Source organism: Macadamia integrifolia, chromosome 1, assembly GCF_013358625.1.
Source record: "Macadamia integrifolia cultivar HAES 741 chromosome 1, SCU_Mint_v3, whole genome shotgun sequence".
NCBI classification, from domain to species: domain Eukaryota; kingdom Viridiplantae; phylum Streptophyta; class Magnoliopsida; order Proteales; family Proteaceae; genus Macadamia; species Macadamia integrifolia.
Window position 1 is genome coordinate 35,509,221 of NC_056557.1, and position 11,271 is coordinate 35,520,491.

General features: G+C 38.1%; 2 protein-coding genes across 4 annotated transcripts in view; both read right to left on the reverse strand.

The window, feature by feature from the left end:
• Positions 1 to 1,594: 1,594 nt before the first annotated feature.
• On the reverse strand, positions 1,595 to 5,121 carry LOC122085585 (FHA domain-containing protein PS1-like). 3 transcript variants are annotated; one of them, XM_042654066.1, is made up of 7 exons: positions 4,496 to 5,121; positions 4,174 to 4,379; positions 3,955 to 4,113; positions 2,887 to 3,861; positions 2,642 to 2,786; positions 2,035 to 2,417; positions 1,595 to 1,932 (listed from the first exon to the last, which is right to left on the reverse strand). In XM_042654066.1, the coding sequence occupies exons 1-7, from the start codon at positions 4,803 to 4,805 to the stop codon at positions 1,702 to 1,704; spliced, it is 2,409 nt and encodes an 802-aa protein (XP_042510000.1). In that variant the 5' UTR covers positions 4,806 to 5,121; the 3' UTR covers positions 1,595 to 1,701. The 3 variants fall into 3 exon arrangements, with proteins under 3 accessions (XP_042510000.1, XP_042510006.1, XP_042510013.1); XM_042654072.1 differs by having other exon boundaries at positions 2,642 to 2,774; positions 4,496 to 5,118; XM_042654079.1 differs by lacking the exon at positions 3,955 to 4,113.
• Positions 5,122 to 7,481: 2,360 nt separating this feature from the next.
• The window catches only part of LOC122085614 (transmembrane protein 18), a 9,318-nt gene continuing 5,528 nt past the window's right edge, over positions 7,482 to 11,271 (reverse strand). Inside the window, exons 2-4 of the mRNA XM_042654103.1 lie at positions 8,557 to 8,662; positions 8,023 to 8,171; positions 7,482 to 7,934 (exon numbers count right to left, since the gene is read on the reverse strand). Coding sequence (XP_042510037.1) covers positions 7,839 to 7,934; positions 8,023 to 8,171; positions 8,557 to 8,662 — 351 coding nt within the window. The 3' untranslated portion in view covers positions 7,482 to 7,838. The remainder of the gene's footprint in view (positions 7,935 to 8,022; positions 8,172 to 8,556; positions 8,663 to 11,271) is intronic.

Below are 11,271 nucleotides of genomic sequence, written 5' to 3' on the forward strand. Positions count from 1 at the left end.
TATTATTTATCCTTCCTATAAGGGGCGCATTTGGTCAAACGGTCGAAACAGTCTCTCAACATTTGGGTAAGGTTGTATAGTTCTCACCCCTCGACTTGAGTCTTGACACATGCGAGAATCTCGTGCACTAAGTATACCCTTTTTTGTCCTTTCCTTCTTTGGATAGTTAAATTTTAATTAGTAAAGCTTCTATTAATGGAACAAACCCACTGGAGGATCTTTATGCAATCAACCGATTATCATAAAGAAGGATCAATATCATAGAGATGTTAAGTAGAACTGGTCAGATATTCATTGATATTAACAGACTTGATCCTTATTAACTGTGATGTAGAAGATTTGAGGTGAGACAATAACAAATAAGAAAGAATGAAAGATTCAGTTAATATCAATGAAGATTAATTTGGCTCAATTATCCAATCTTTAAATGTTCCATACTATAGTTTTCTTGGATGAGAGAGGAACAGGGATATATACAATGATAAATCTAGTTGGCTTGGGCTTTCTTTTTTGGATTAAAAAGTTATAAATATAAAACTAAAATTACGTGAATTCATAAATAATTTATGCAATGTGGGAGTAACCCTAATTTTCCTAACACTAAATCTTATTGTTCCTTGCACATTTGAAGGATCCTCAAAGCTTTTGGACTCATGTTTCTACTTTCACCTTTCTTCTCACATCTCTCATCCCTCATTTCTTATCTTTGCATCTCTTTTATTTGGACTTTTTTTTTCCTATTTTGTTTTGAATGAATCCATGTAACTGACCCCATTAAGTTAGGATAAGGCTGAGATTGTTGTTGTTTGTTGTCATATCTTTTGTACTATGTTTGAGTGAGTGCAAACACATGTTGTCCTTGTCCTTGTCCCAAGCATGTACTTTTGGATTAGGCTTGAGTGAGTGCAGACACATGAAACCGATGCATTTAGTGTTGGAATCCCCTTTGTTAATACTGTACAAGTAATTCCAATTAAAGGAACATAGTTTCCTCCATGCAACTGGGTCCATGATGCATTGCCACCCGAAATCAAGATATCGGGATTGGACTTTTCAATCGATTCATAACCTTTCGAGCAACAATCGAATGATATATTCCAACCCCTTTACGTGCAAGGGTACATCTTGGATCTGTTGATTATGTTGTGGTCGGAATTCCACTCATGGTGACCTGGTTGAACTGGGAGAAGCAGTAATGATTATTGCAGGTCAATCTATTGAGGAACTCTTTTTAAATAAAAATGGTCTACATACACCTGAACTTCTTCTCATGCCTGGATACCTCGTTCTTAAATATGTTTGGATTTGGATCTTTTGACTGCCTCCAATTTGTTGAAGTGAATCAAGAACTTGTCAAGGGGGAGCAGTTCAGCTTTTGAAACCCGAAAACGAAAAGGTCAAACAGAGATTTGACATTGCTTGCTGATCTTCCTATTGCAATTTCCCACATGCAAGCATGTCAATGGAATTGTTGAATTGGAGGGCTTTAACATAGCTGCACTCAATGCTAAGAAGTAGGAACTCTAGTATCTGATTCACAGAAAGAACTCCAGTAGCTGGTTCACAATGAAATAACAGGACCAAAACTACCAAGTAAAGCAAAAAAATTTAGATTCATTTACATTCAAACTAGACTAAAGAAACTCAACTCCCATTGTCATCAGTTTAAACAGGTTTTTACAAGAAGTGCAGAACAGGTTTTCATTTGACTGGATTAATCAGTCCACAGTGTGAATTATGGAACAAAATAAGCTTCAAGCCCATCAAACTACTCTTCTTGATAGGGAACTTATAATACTTTTCCCTAAGAACTATATCATCCTCACAAGACCAAGTAGGTCCTCTTGGAGTGCTTTCTGCCCACAAGAACCTCTCTGAGTAAGGGTTTACAAGACTTTCACGGAATTCCTTGGCAGTTTCGCAGAGCAGCCCCTGAAAACAAACAAAATGAAGCCACATGATGATAAAGGGAAAGAGAGAGTATAAAATGAATATAAAGGGAAGCACTTCAAGATTAGTAGTGAGTGAAATTACTTCTGCCATGGCTTTGATCTTCAGAGTAACATTATCTGTGAGAAGAATGAGCTGCCCATCATTTCTAATTCTCTTGAATGACAGAGCATATTCAAGGATATGGTCTTCTTCTGTCAGTGAAACAATCTGTGTCAAGCTCCCAAAGGAAGAAAATGGCAATGGCACTAAACTTGTAGACCTTCCCCCATTACTCGCCTCACTTAAACAAGGCGAAACAGGAGGGGTTTGTGCAATTGGCCAGGGCTCCTCCATTGAACTCTGAACATGAATCCACCACTTTGTTTTCACCATACACTCTTCTATCCATTTCAGTGCCAAAGAAACATCTGATGTCTTTCTGAAGAGGCTTTTACGTCGTTTCAAACTATCCAGTTCCCTTATTACTGTAGATAAATTAGACAAGGATCAATGATTTTGTTTGGAGAAGAAAGAAGGGTTGAAGTGGTGGTCCTTTTTTGAAAAATACACATTAGGGGAAAGACAATAGGGGGAAAAGGAGAGAAGGGAGAAAGAAAAGTTAAAATTCAATCACAACATAGTTTTTGGGTTTGAGAAATTTTATCTGAGAACCAATTAGTGAATGAAAGGGATTCTGAATCCAAATTACCCATTCTTGGAATGATGAGTTGTGTTCCCTTGAGGCCTTGTAGGAGCTTCAATGACCTTCTAGAATCCTTGTCTAGAAGACAAGTCGTGTCAACCACCATGTTCCACTTCTTGGCCTCTTTATGAGATTGATTCTGCAGCATAACCTAAAAAATTACACTTTTTTTTTTGGTTATATATTTACAAAGAAAATAACTTCCATGAAATGTTTTGACAAAGAGAACTAAAGATTGCCATTTTACTTACAGCAGAAGGGTTACTGTCTTTCTGTATGGATTGTGTACAGTTGACAGAATAGCTGCTCTTGGTAGTAGCATTAGGGACTGAAACTTGGGGCCTGCTTTTGCTAATAGAGTTTGATAGTAAGGACTGAAACAGCACTCCCTCAGCTTCTCTCTTGACCTTTGATATCCCAGTTTCCAACCTTGCTTGATTTTGTGAGACAATTACCTCTGATTTTCTTTCTTTGAGAGCCATGGCCATAGGTGTCTGATTCTCCTTATCTGAAGAAGAAAACTGTTCTTCTGGAGCTACTTCGGAGTTGGCAGTAATCTTGGCTGATGATAATGTGCATAAATTCATGGATTTGACAAGAAGAGTATTTGGGCTGAAATTCTCCTCACCTAAAGTGAAAATTTCTTCTCCATTCAAATGAGGGAAAAGATCCCTGGAAATTGAGTTCTCTTTTCCAGCTTTCTGATTTTCTGCTTCTGTTAGAACATTAGCATCAGCTCCCACACACTTTCCTTTGCTCCTCCCTGTTTGAATTTGAAGAACACTGGCGGCTTTGCCTCTTCGCGACCAAAGATTTGGTGCACTGCTCTTTACTTCTGGTCTTCCCAAAGGGGTTTCCTGATTTTCACATTCAGTTAGAACTTCCCTGGAACAAAGGACTTCTGGGCTCCGGTTTTCTTTGTCAAGTTGTGAGGCTCCGATCTCTAACAGAATTTCCTCCACTGGCAGTGACAAATTCACAGATTCTGCTGCAACAGGTTCATACCAGACGTTAGAGATGTCCTTCTGGTCCAGAATTCTCCTTGGTGGACTCTGTTTTTCTCTTGCAGGCTTTTCTCCAGCAGACTTTACCTCTTCTTTATGTTGCACTGCTTCCTCTTCATCAGGGGAGGATGAATTTATAGACTCTGGCATGGGAGGTGCAGAAAGGATCTGTGTATTTGCAAATGCCATTGAATTCTCATGGGGGAATGAAGAATTCTCATCCTGAAAGAACAAATAAAAAAAAATTACAAACGATCAAGATATTTTACATTAGATTCATGCACTCTCTCCTCAAAAATGCAAAACCAGTCTAACCCAATAAGTTTCATCATCTTCTTCTTGTAATGCATCTGCTGAAGGAAGAATGAACGGGTTTCTGATTGAATTTTTATCAGTGAATGAAGAATTCAAGGTTTCTGGAGGTGGAGGTGCTGCTGGGGACATCCCCTTTACAACTGGCGTTAAGTTCTCATCCTGAGAGAACAAATTAAGAATCTCTGCACTCCTAACTCAATGCTGTAAAACCCATCTAACCTGATATGTTTCTTCTTCTTCTTCTTCATGTTTCAATGCATCTGATGGATATATAACTGGATTTGCAACATTATACACTTGACTCAGAGGCATCCAATGCAATCTGTAAACCCTCGTTGAAGCACCCAAACTAAGGGTATCACCCTCAGTGAGTTCCACCACAACTTGGGGTTCAATCTTTTGCCCCGAAACCCATGTCCCATGTGCTGCCCAGAACCAAGAAAAATTAAAAAAACCCATAACACATCAAGCTCTGAATTTTGTTGACGAAATCCAGAAGATATATTTTGAAAGTGCAAAAGGAGCAAGAAAAGAGAAGTACCAGATGATAAGTCCATCACAGAAAGCTTCTGTAACGAGGGTTGGGAGCAGATCCTGAGATGAGATCTGCTAATGCTTGGGTGCTCTAACATGATATTGCAATCCGGGTGTCTTCCCACCACCAAAATCTCTTCCCAAGATTTTTGGCCATTCTCACCGGATTCAATAGACTTGGGTTCTTCAGATATTGAAGAAGGGCTGTCAAGGAGATAAATGTTCTTGAGAATAGTACCATTCTTTAATACTGTGAAGACTGGGATCTTCTTCTCTTCTTGCACTTGCTTGTTCTTCTTGTCTGCCATGAGGCCCATGACTGAAGCAGTAGGGACTAGGCTATTCTTTCTCTTTTCTTCTTCTGCGGGGTTTGATTACGTAGAGTGAAAAATGAATAAAAAAGTCTAGGTTTTGTTTTTCGATTTCGATGGAATCGAAATGGAATGTTGGATCTGATTTTGAATTACCAGAGAGAAATCGCTGTGGTTATTTGAATTGAAAGCAGAGAAGGGAAATACGGCTTTCGATTTTCACTTTGCAGTAATAAGTGACTGTTTCATTGTTTATAACGGCTAGTTTTCTTTCCTGAGATACTATCAGACACCGTTGGATTGGAATGAATAATATTGATGGAGAGAGGATTTTCCGTTTAATACCACAGCACTAATCATGCAAGGAATGAAATTTCTGTTTTGAGTTGTGTGTGTGTGTGTGTGTGTTTTCTTGGAAGGATTGGACATGAATGAATTTTCCCGAGGGGTTAACAGAGTTGGCAACGGACCCTTGTCTCAGGAAATACGTGATTTTGATCTCACTCTTCTTACCTCATTGGATCCACCACAAGAGGTATTTAGTGATTTTCATTGCTTTCTATGAAAGTTGAATGGTTCTTTTTCAAACTCAATATGATTTGGTCTATACGATTGTAAGGTTAGTATAGGCACACGGGACTAGTCAGGCCTTCGGCCCAATACCCGCTATTAGCAAAAAAAAAAAAAAAGTGTGTGCAAATTTGTCTTTTGTTATTTGTACTACATTACTGATTTTCATTTTAAATATAAGGGAAAAAAACAAACGGGCACTAAAATATAAATCCATTCACATAACCTCTCTCTTCTCTTGCTTATCTTGGACCTCTTACTATGCATCCACTATAGCGCGTAGTCAATGACATGTATGATAGGACCATATGTTACTCCTTGTTTTCGAATCATATTGTATTTGAAACCTTGTGTTACCCATCCTTTCTTTTCGCTGGTTGTCTGTTTTTACTCTGATTTTGGTTAGTTTTCATCCAATCTTATGTTTATTGTTTATTTCAAAAGAATGAAATTCTATTTACAAAAAAAAGAGAGGTGTTCCTTCTCTAGCATATATGATGCCAATGTAGGAGAGTGACTAGGGTTTAGATCCTTCTCTTTTAACTACAATGATGTAAACATGAACAGTAAACATGTATTGCAACATTTCTATGATAATAGACTGGTTAATATTTATACAAGTTTTTGCTTTTTAAAATATGGATTGCAAAAGTTTTTTTTTTTTTTCCCTCTCTTTTTCTTCCTTCCCCTCTCCAAAAGGGATGGATGCATTGACCTAATATGGATGGTACTGAAAAAAAATGCAGTATCGCATAGAGGACAGAGTTTCCCTTCATCCAATAAGAAGACCTTAGATATTGATACTAATTTCGGTCTTGACAGATATCAATACCAATATCAATATGAATCAAACGTACAAACCAGATCGAACCATTTTGCCCCTCACTTATTATTAGTTTTGACTAGCCTTTTGTAATAAGGATTTCAATGTATCAACTTTTATTTTCCACTCGGGATGTATCATCTAAAGAAATAGTACCTCTTCCTCCTAATTGGTACAGAGAATCTCTGTTGATCAAGAGATACATCGAAGGCAGCTATGTTGATGTGGGGTTTACAGCGACATATTCTCACCTGTTCTTACCCATGTTGACTCCCATGTAAATGATACCATTTGCCATACTACAATTGGTGTGATTTGCATACTCCTCACCTCAATGCCAGTTATGCCATTCTGACAGACCACAATAGTCTATGAACATGAGAAGGAAAGATATCTACATTCTAAGGGTATTTCAGACACTTCATCCAATAAGATGCATTTTGTTACATTTGCATGGTATGTTACTATGGTGCTCTAGACCAGTGTCCCAACTTTTGTCCACAGACCAAAAACCTTTTCTCCATAAAATAACATAAAAATATGAAATGGAACGCTTCGAACTTGATTAAAAAATAAAAATAAAAGTCCTTTTTTTTTTTAACACTTGAATGGAGAAAATTTACCTCCACCAGTGAAATAGAATTCACCCACATATCTAGATCATTAATATTCTATGCCGAAATGTAAGAAGTCAATAATGCCCTTCCCACTCTTCCCGATACCCATCCCAAGACAACATCCACACCCATAGGCAAAGGATACTCTATTTCACAATGGATAAAGCATAACTGCCTCCTCGAAATATAAGAAGTACAAACAAGACCTAACACCTAAGCCAAGGGGCAGGCCATAGGGAACACCACACATGGAGTTGAGAGAGAGTCAACCACAACATGGGCCTCAGTAGTCAAAGGTGAAATCTGGGAGGAGAAACCCATTCATGTAATAAGTTTTAATCTGTATCTACTTTTGTGCTAGAAAACAGAGTCGTTCACATTTGCATGAATTAGCCATCATGTTCAATTCAATTTCTACTGCAACAAAACTATATTCCATTTACCCTTTATATGCAACTATGATCAAAGATACATTTAGAAAAATACAATATAAAGTAAGCACAATGATTTCATTATTTTCTAGATGGTGTTCATCAGAGAAAGCAATAACACCCATGGAGAATACCAACACCATCATATGGATTGGTTTCTTTTCCTCGTTCGAGCCTGCTTCATTAAAAAGAATAACGGGTAAAATATACAAAATAAAATTTCGACGTAAGGTTTTGTGCGTGTACAAAACTGGAAACCAAATATATTATAAGGAAAAGTTATAATTCTGGATTTTCTTTTTCGTTGAAACAAAAGAAGCCTGTGGATACAGCACAAACTACTACCTTGTAATCCCTCTAGAGGTATTGAACATCAGGTGTCAACCCAACTGACCTGTATAGCTAAATAAACCACAAAAAGTCATGGAACCCAAATACCAAAACAACCTACCTCCAATAGCACTTGAAAAATTAAGATCGAGACGTAGGAACATTTTGGAGAACTGGTGGAACACAAAGTCAAAAACACAGGGATGCCCCCAGACCAGAAAGAGTTGTGTCTTTTGTTGGTGAAAAACGGGTAGCAATACAAAGTAAATCAATCTTCCTTGCCTCGAGAAAGCCTTGCACGGTGTCTAAGCTCAGCCTTCTTCCACTTGACGATCATTACACACAAAGTAAAAAGGCTGTTTACCTGCAAAGTAAGGAAAGCTTGAGCTCAGCAGACAAGGCAAAAACCTATGAAATAGAACATGAACAGAGGCATGGCTGTGATCACTGACCAATAACAAAATTGAGATGAAAAGAAGGGGCCCGGACCAAAGCACCGAGATGAAAAGGCCATGTGGGTCAAAATAGTTCTGGCCTGCAAAGCTTCTCCAGTTCTGTGCTAGTAAACTATTAATTTTTTCAGCAAAATATACGCCAGCCACTGCAAAACAAAAATTAAATTGGATACAGCCATATCTAGTGCGAACTCCAGTAATTACCAAATATTCTTAAGCCTAATAATGTCATTGACTTACTCTGTACCACTAAAGAGATTTTAGGACCTAACAATATTTTGAGCCCTCAAACAGTAGAATCTTATAGGAAACCAATAAATATCTGTTGTACATCCTGGAAAGAAACTTCGAATACAACTTGCATGGTTTACACTTTACACAATAGGAAAAACCATATGACTGAATAACATTCCATTGCGTACATGCCAGAAACTATAGTTTGGATTCAAGAGAAAAAAATTGACAAAGTAGCAATAAAAAAAAAAAAGGTGTGGGGGTGTGATGGATGTCATGAAAAGACTAGAAGCTTACATGACATAAGAAACAGGAACATTTGGAAGTTGACATTTCTCCTTGAAAGGAAGACCATCAGCAGCAAAACAATGTGGAATGACATTAAGCATATCAACCAAGGCTCCTGTAAATTTGGGGAACACAAGAAATAAACAGCAATAACAATAGCATTATATCATTTTGGGGTTGTGATCATGGTTTTAAACATTCATATCAAGGATTGATCATATTAATCCATAATATGGTACAAATCATCAATATGCCACAATTGTATCACACGAAATATATTAGAACTCCACTATATTAATCAATTCATTGCCCTATGATGACAAAAATTGGAACAGGGAATGCATAAAGTAAAAAGACTATGATTATGATATGAAAAATTTCAACAGAGAAATATATTCAACATGAACACTAACAGAGTTACCAAAGGAAAATAATAATATGACAGTTCATTCCTTAGAAATAATCATCAGAAACAAAGGAAACATCATAGGGCAATGAATTGATTAATATAAGGCAAAAGTGCAGTTAAGCGGTAATTGCACCGACGAGGATGGCACAATGTCCCATGTGGCACAAACCTGATCGTGAGTGTTTTCAACTTGAAAACGGAGGAAGGGTCAAAGCCAGTAAACTGTGATTTAAATAATCTTTTAAGTACTTCAGTTATTTTATTCTGTGAGCATTACTAGATCAACAGTCGAGTGGGTAAACAGTTTATTTCTCTGCAAGTCTGCAACTTTTCAAACTCCGTTGAAGCATAAACACCGGCTGCAGCTTAGTCCCAGGAGTCTGTCCACATGATCATTTTGTATGTGATTTCCGGTAAGAATCTTTTCCAATCGGCAAACACTGCTTATTCATCCACCAACAAACCTGCAGATTGGTCATTATAGCATTATACAGAATGCACATGATGTTGGATACTTTGATGAACCCGCTCCCCCACCCCCCAACACACCCCCAACCCCCAAAAAAATTAAATAAATAGAAGGATCGACTCCCTTGGGAGAAACCCAGAAACAGAAAACATCCTAAACCCCAAAACCAACACTATTGAGTGCTGCCCAAATGAAGTATCAAAACCCTCTGTTCAGCGCTGCAGCTACTCCAAATACAACGCATCAACCAAACCAACCTCTTACAATGCTTTGTGACCAACCCAACAATAACAACAACAACTCAGCCTTATCCCAACTAAATGGGGTCGGCGACATGGATCTAATCAAAGACAACAAAAGAAAATAAACATAAAAATTAGTAAAATCACCTAAAAAGAGTCGGCTACATGAATTCCAGCCCTCCAATCAGATCCATTTGAGGTCATATTTGGGACAAGACCTAAACTATGCATGTCTTTCCTAACTACTTCCCCTATGGTCATTTTTGGCCTGCCCCTAGCTCTTTTGGCTACTTCAATCTCAACATCCTCATCTATGCTACATAGCTTATCGATATGACACTTTTTAACTTCCAACATTTTGCCCGTACAACATAGCAGGACTAATGACTGTCATGTAGAACTTTTCTTTAAGCTTTAAAGGAATACGTCTGTCGCACAACACCCCGGACACACCCCTCCACTTCATCCGTTCCGCTTTAATCCTCTGCGAAACATCATCCCCTATATCATCTTCTTTATTCATGATTGACCCCAGATACTTGAAATGATCACTTTGTGGAACCTCTCTCTCCTCAATCATCACCATTTCATTATCCATCGCAGTGTGACTAAAGTTACACATCATACACTCCATCCTTGTTCTACTTAGTTTAAAATCTCTTGATTCCTAGGTCGATCTCCATAGTTCCTACTTAGCGTTAATCCCAGTTTTTTCTCTTCCATCAAAACAATATCGTCAACAAAAGACCAAAAACCACGGTATTTCATCTTGACTGTTCCTGGTTAAATCATCCATGATAAGCGCAAACAAATAAGGGCTTGAAATAGATCTTTGATGTAGTCCAATTGTAATTGGGAATTCACTATGTTTCCCTCCCATGGTTCTCACGCTAGTCACCATGTCCTCATACATATATCTTTAACCATATCAACATACTTACTTGATATCCTTATCTTATCTAGTACATGCCAAATTAGCTCTTTAGGGACTTTGGCATAGGCTTTTCTAGGTCAATAAAGACCATATGGAGATCTTTCTTGCAGGCTCTAAAACTTTCCATGAGCCTCCTAAGTTAGCTTCTGTTGTGGATCTACGTAGCATAAAACTAAATTGGTTCTCCAAAATAGTAGTTTCTCTTCTTAGGTCGGCTTCAATGACCTTCTCCCACATTTCTCCTCTTTGACCAACCCATACAATGTTATTTTTTGGAGGCTAACGATCGGTATCCAAGCCTTCAACTTGACTAGTCCCAATGGGTCCACACTAACCCCACAACTGCATGGAGAGGGTCATACCAAGGTTGAATGAGGACCATTTAACTTTCACTGAAAGTAGTGAAGAGTACTAAACACCCCTGTGTGAGTGGCCCCAAGGAGGTAAGAGGAGTCAAACTCATGGCCACACGCTTCCTGAGGTGAAGGTCCCTCGCCAACTCTGCGACCCCTTTAGGGTTAAGCCATATATTGTATATGTAAAGCGTAAACTGCAAGAAACATGTTCCTGAGTTTAAGCTATTAACCTTCTTTCTTTTGGGAGGGTGGGGTGAGGGGGTGGATAGCTGAGTCCAAGCTATTATTGGATTTTCAGAAATTACTTAAATGAT

Bases quoted from the DNA above. Each gene is read 5' to 3' on its own strand.
- LOC122085585 (XM_042654066.1), bottom strand. From the start codon at position 4,805: ATGGGCCTCATGGCAGACAAGAAGAACAAGCAAGTGCAAGAAGAGAAG. The intron at 4,380-4,495 runs GTACTTCTCTTT...GGTTCTGGGCAG, and splicing joins TGTGATGGACTTATCATCTG to CACATGGGACATGGGTTTCG. The intron at 4,114-4,173 runs GTTAGATGGGTT...TTGTTCTCTCAG, and splicing joins AAGAAGAAGAAACATATCAG to GATGAGAACTTAACGCCAGT.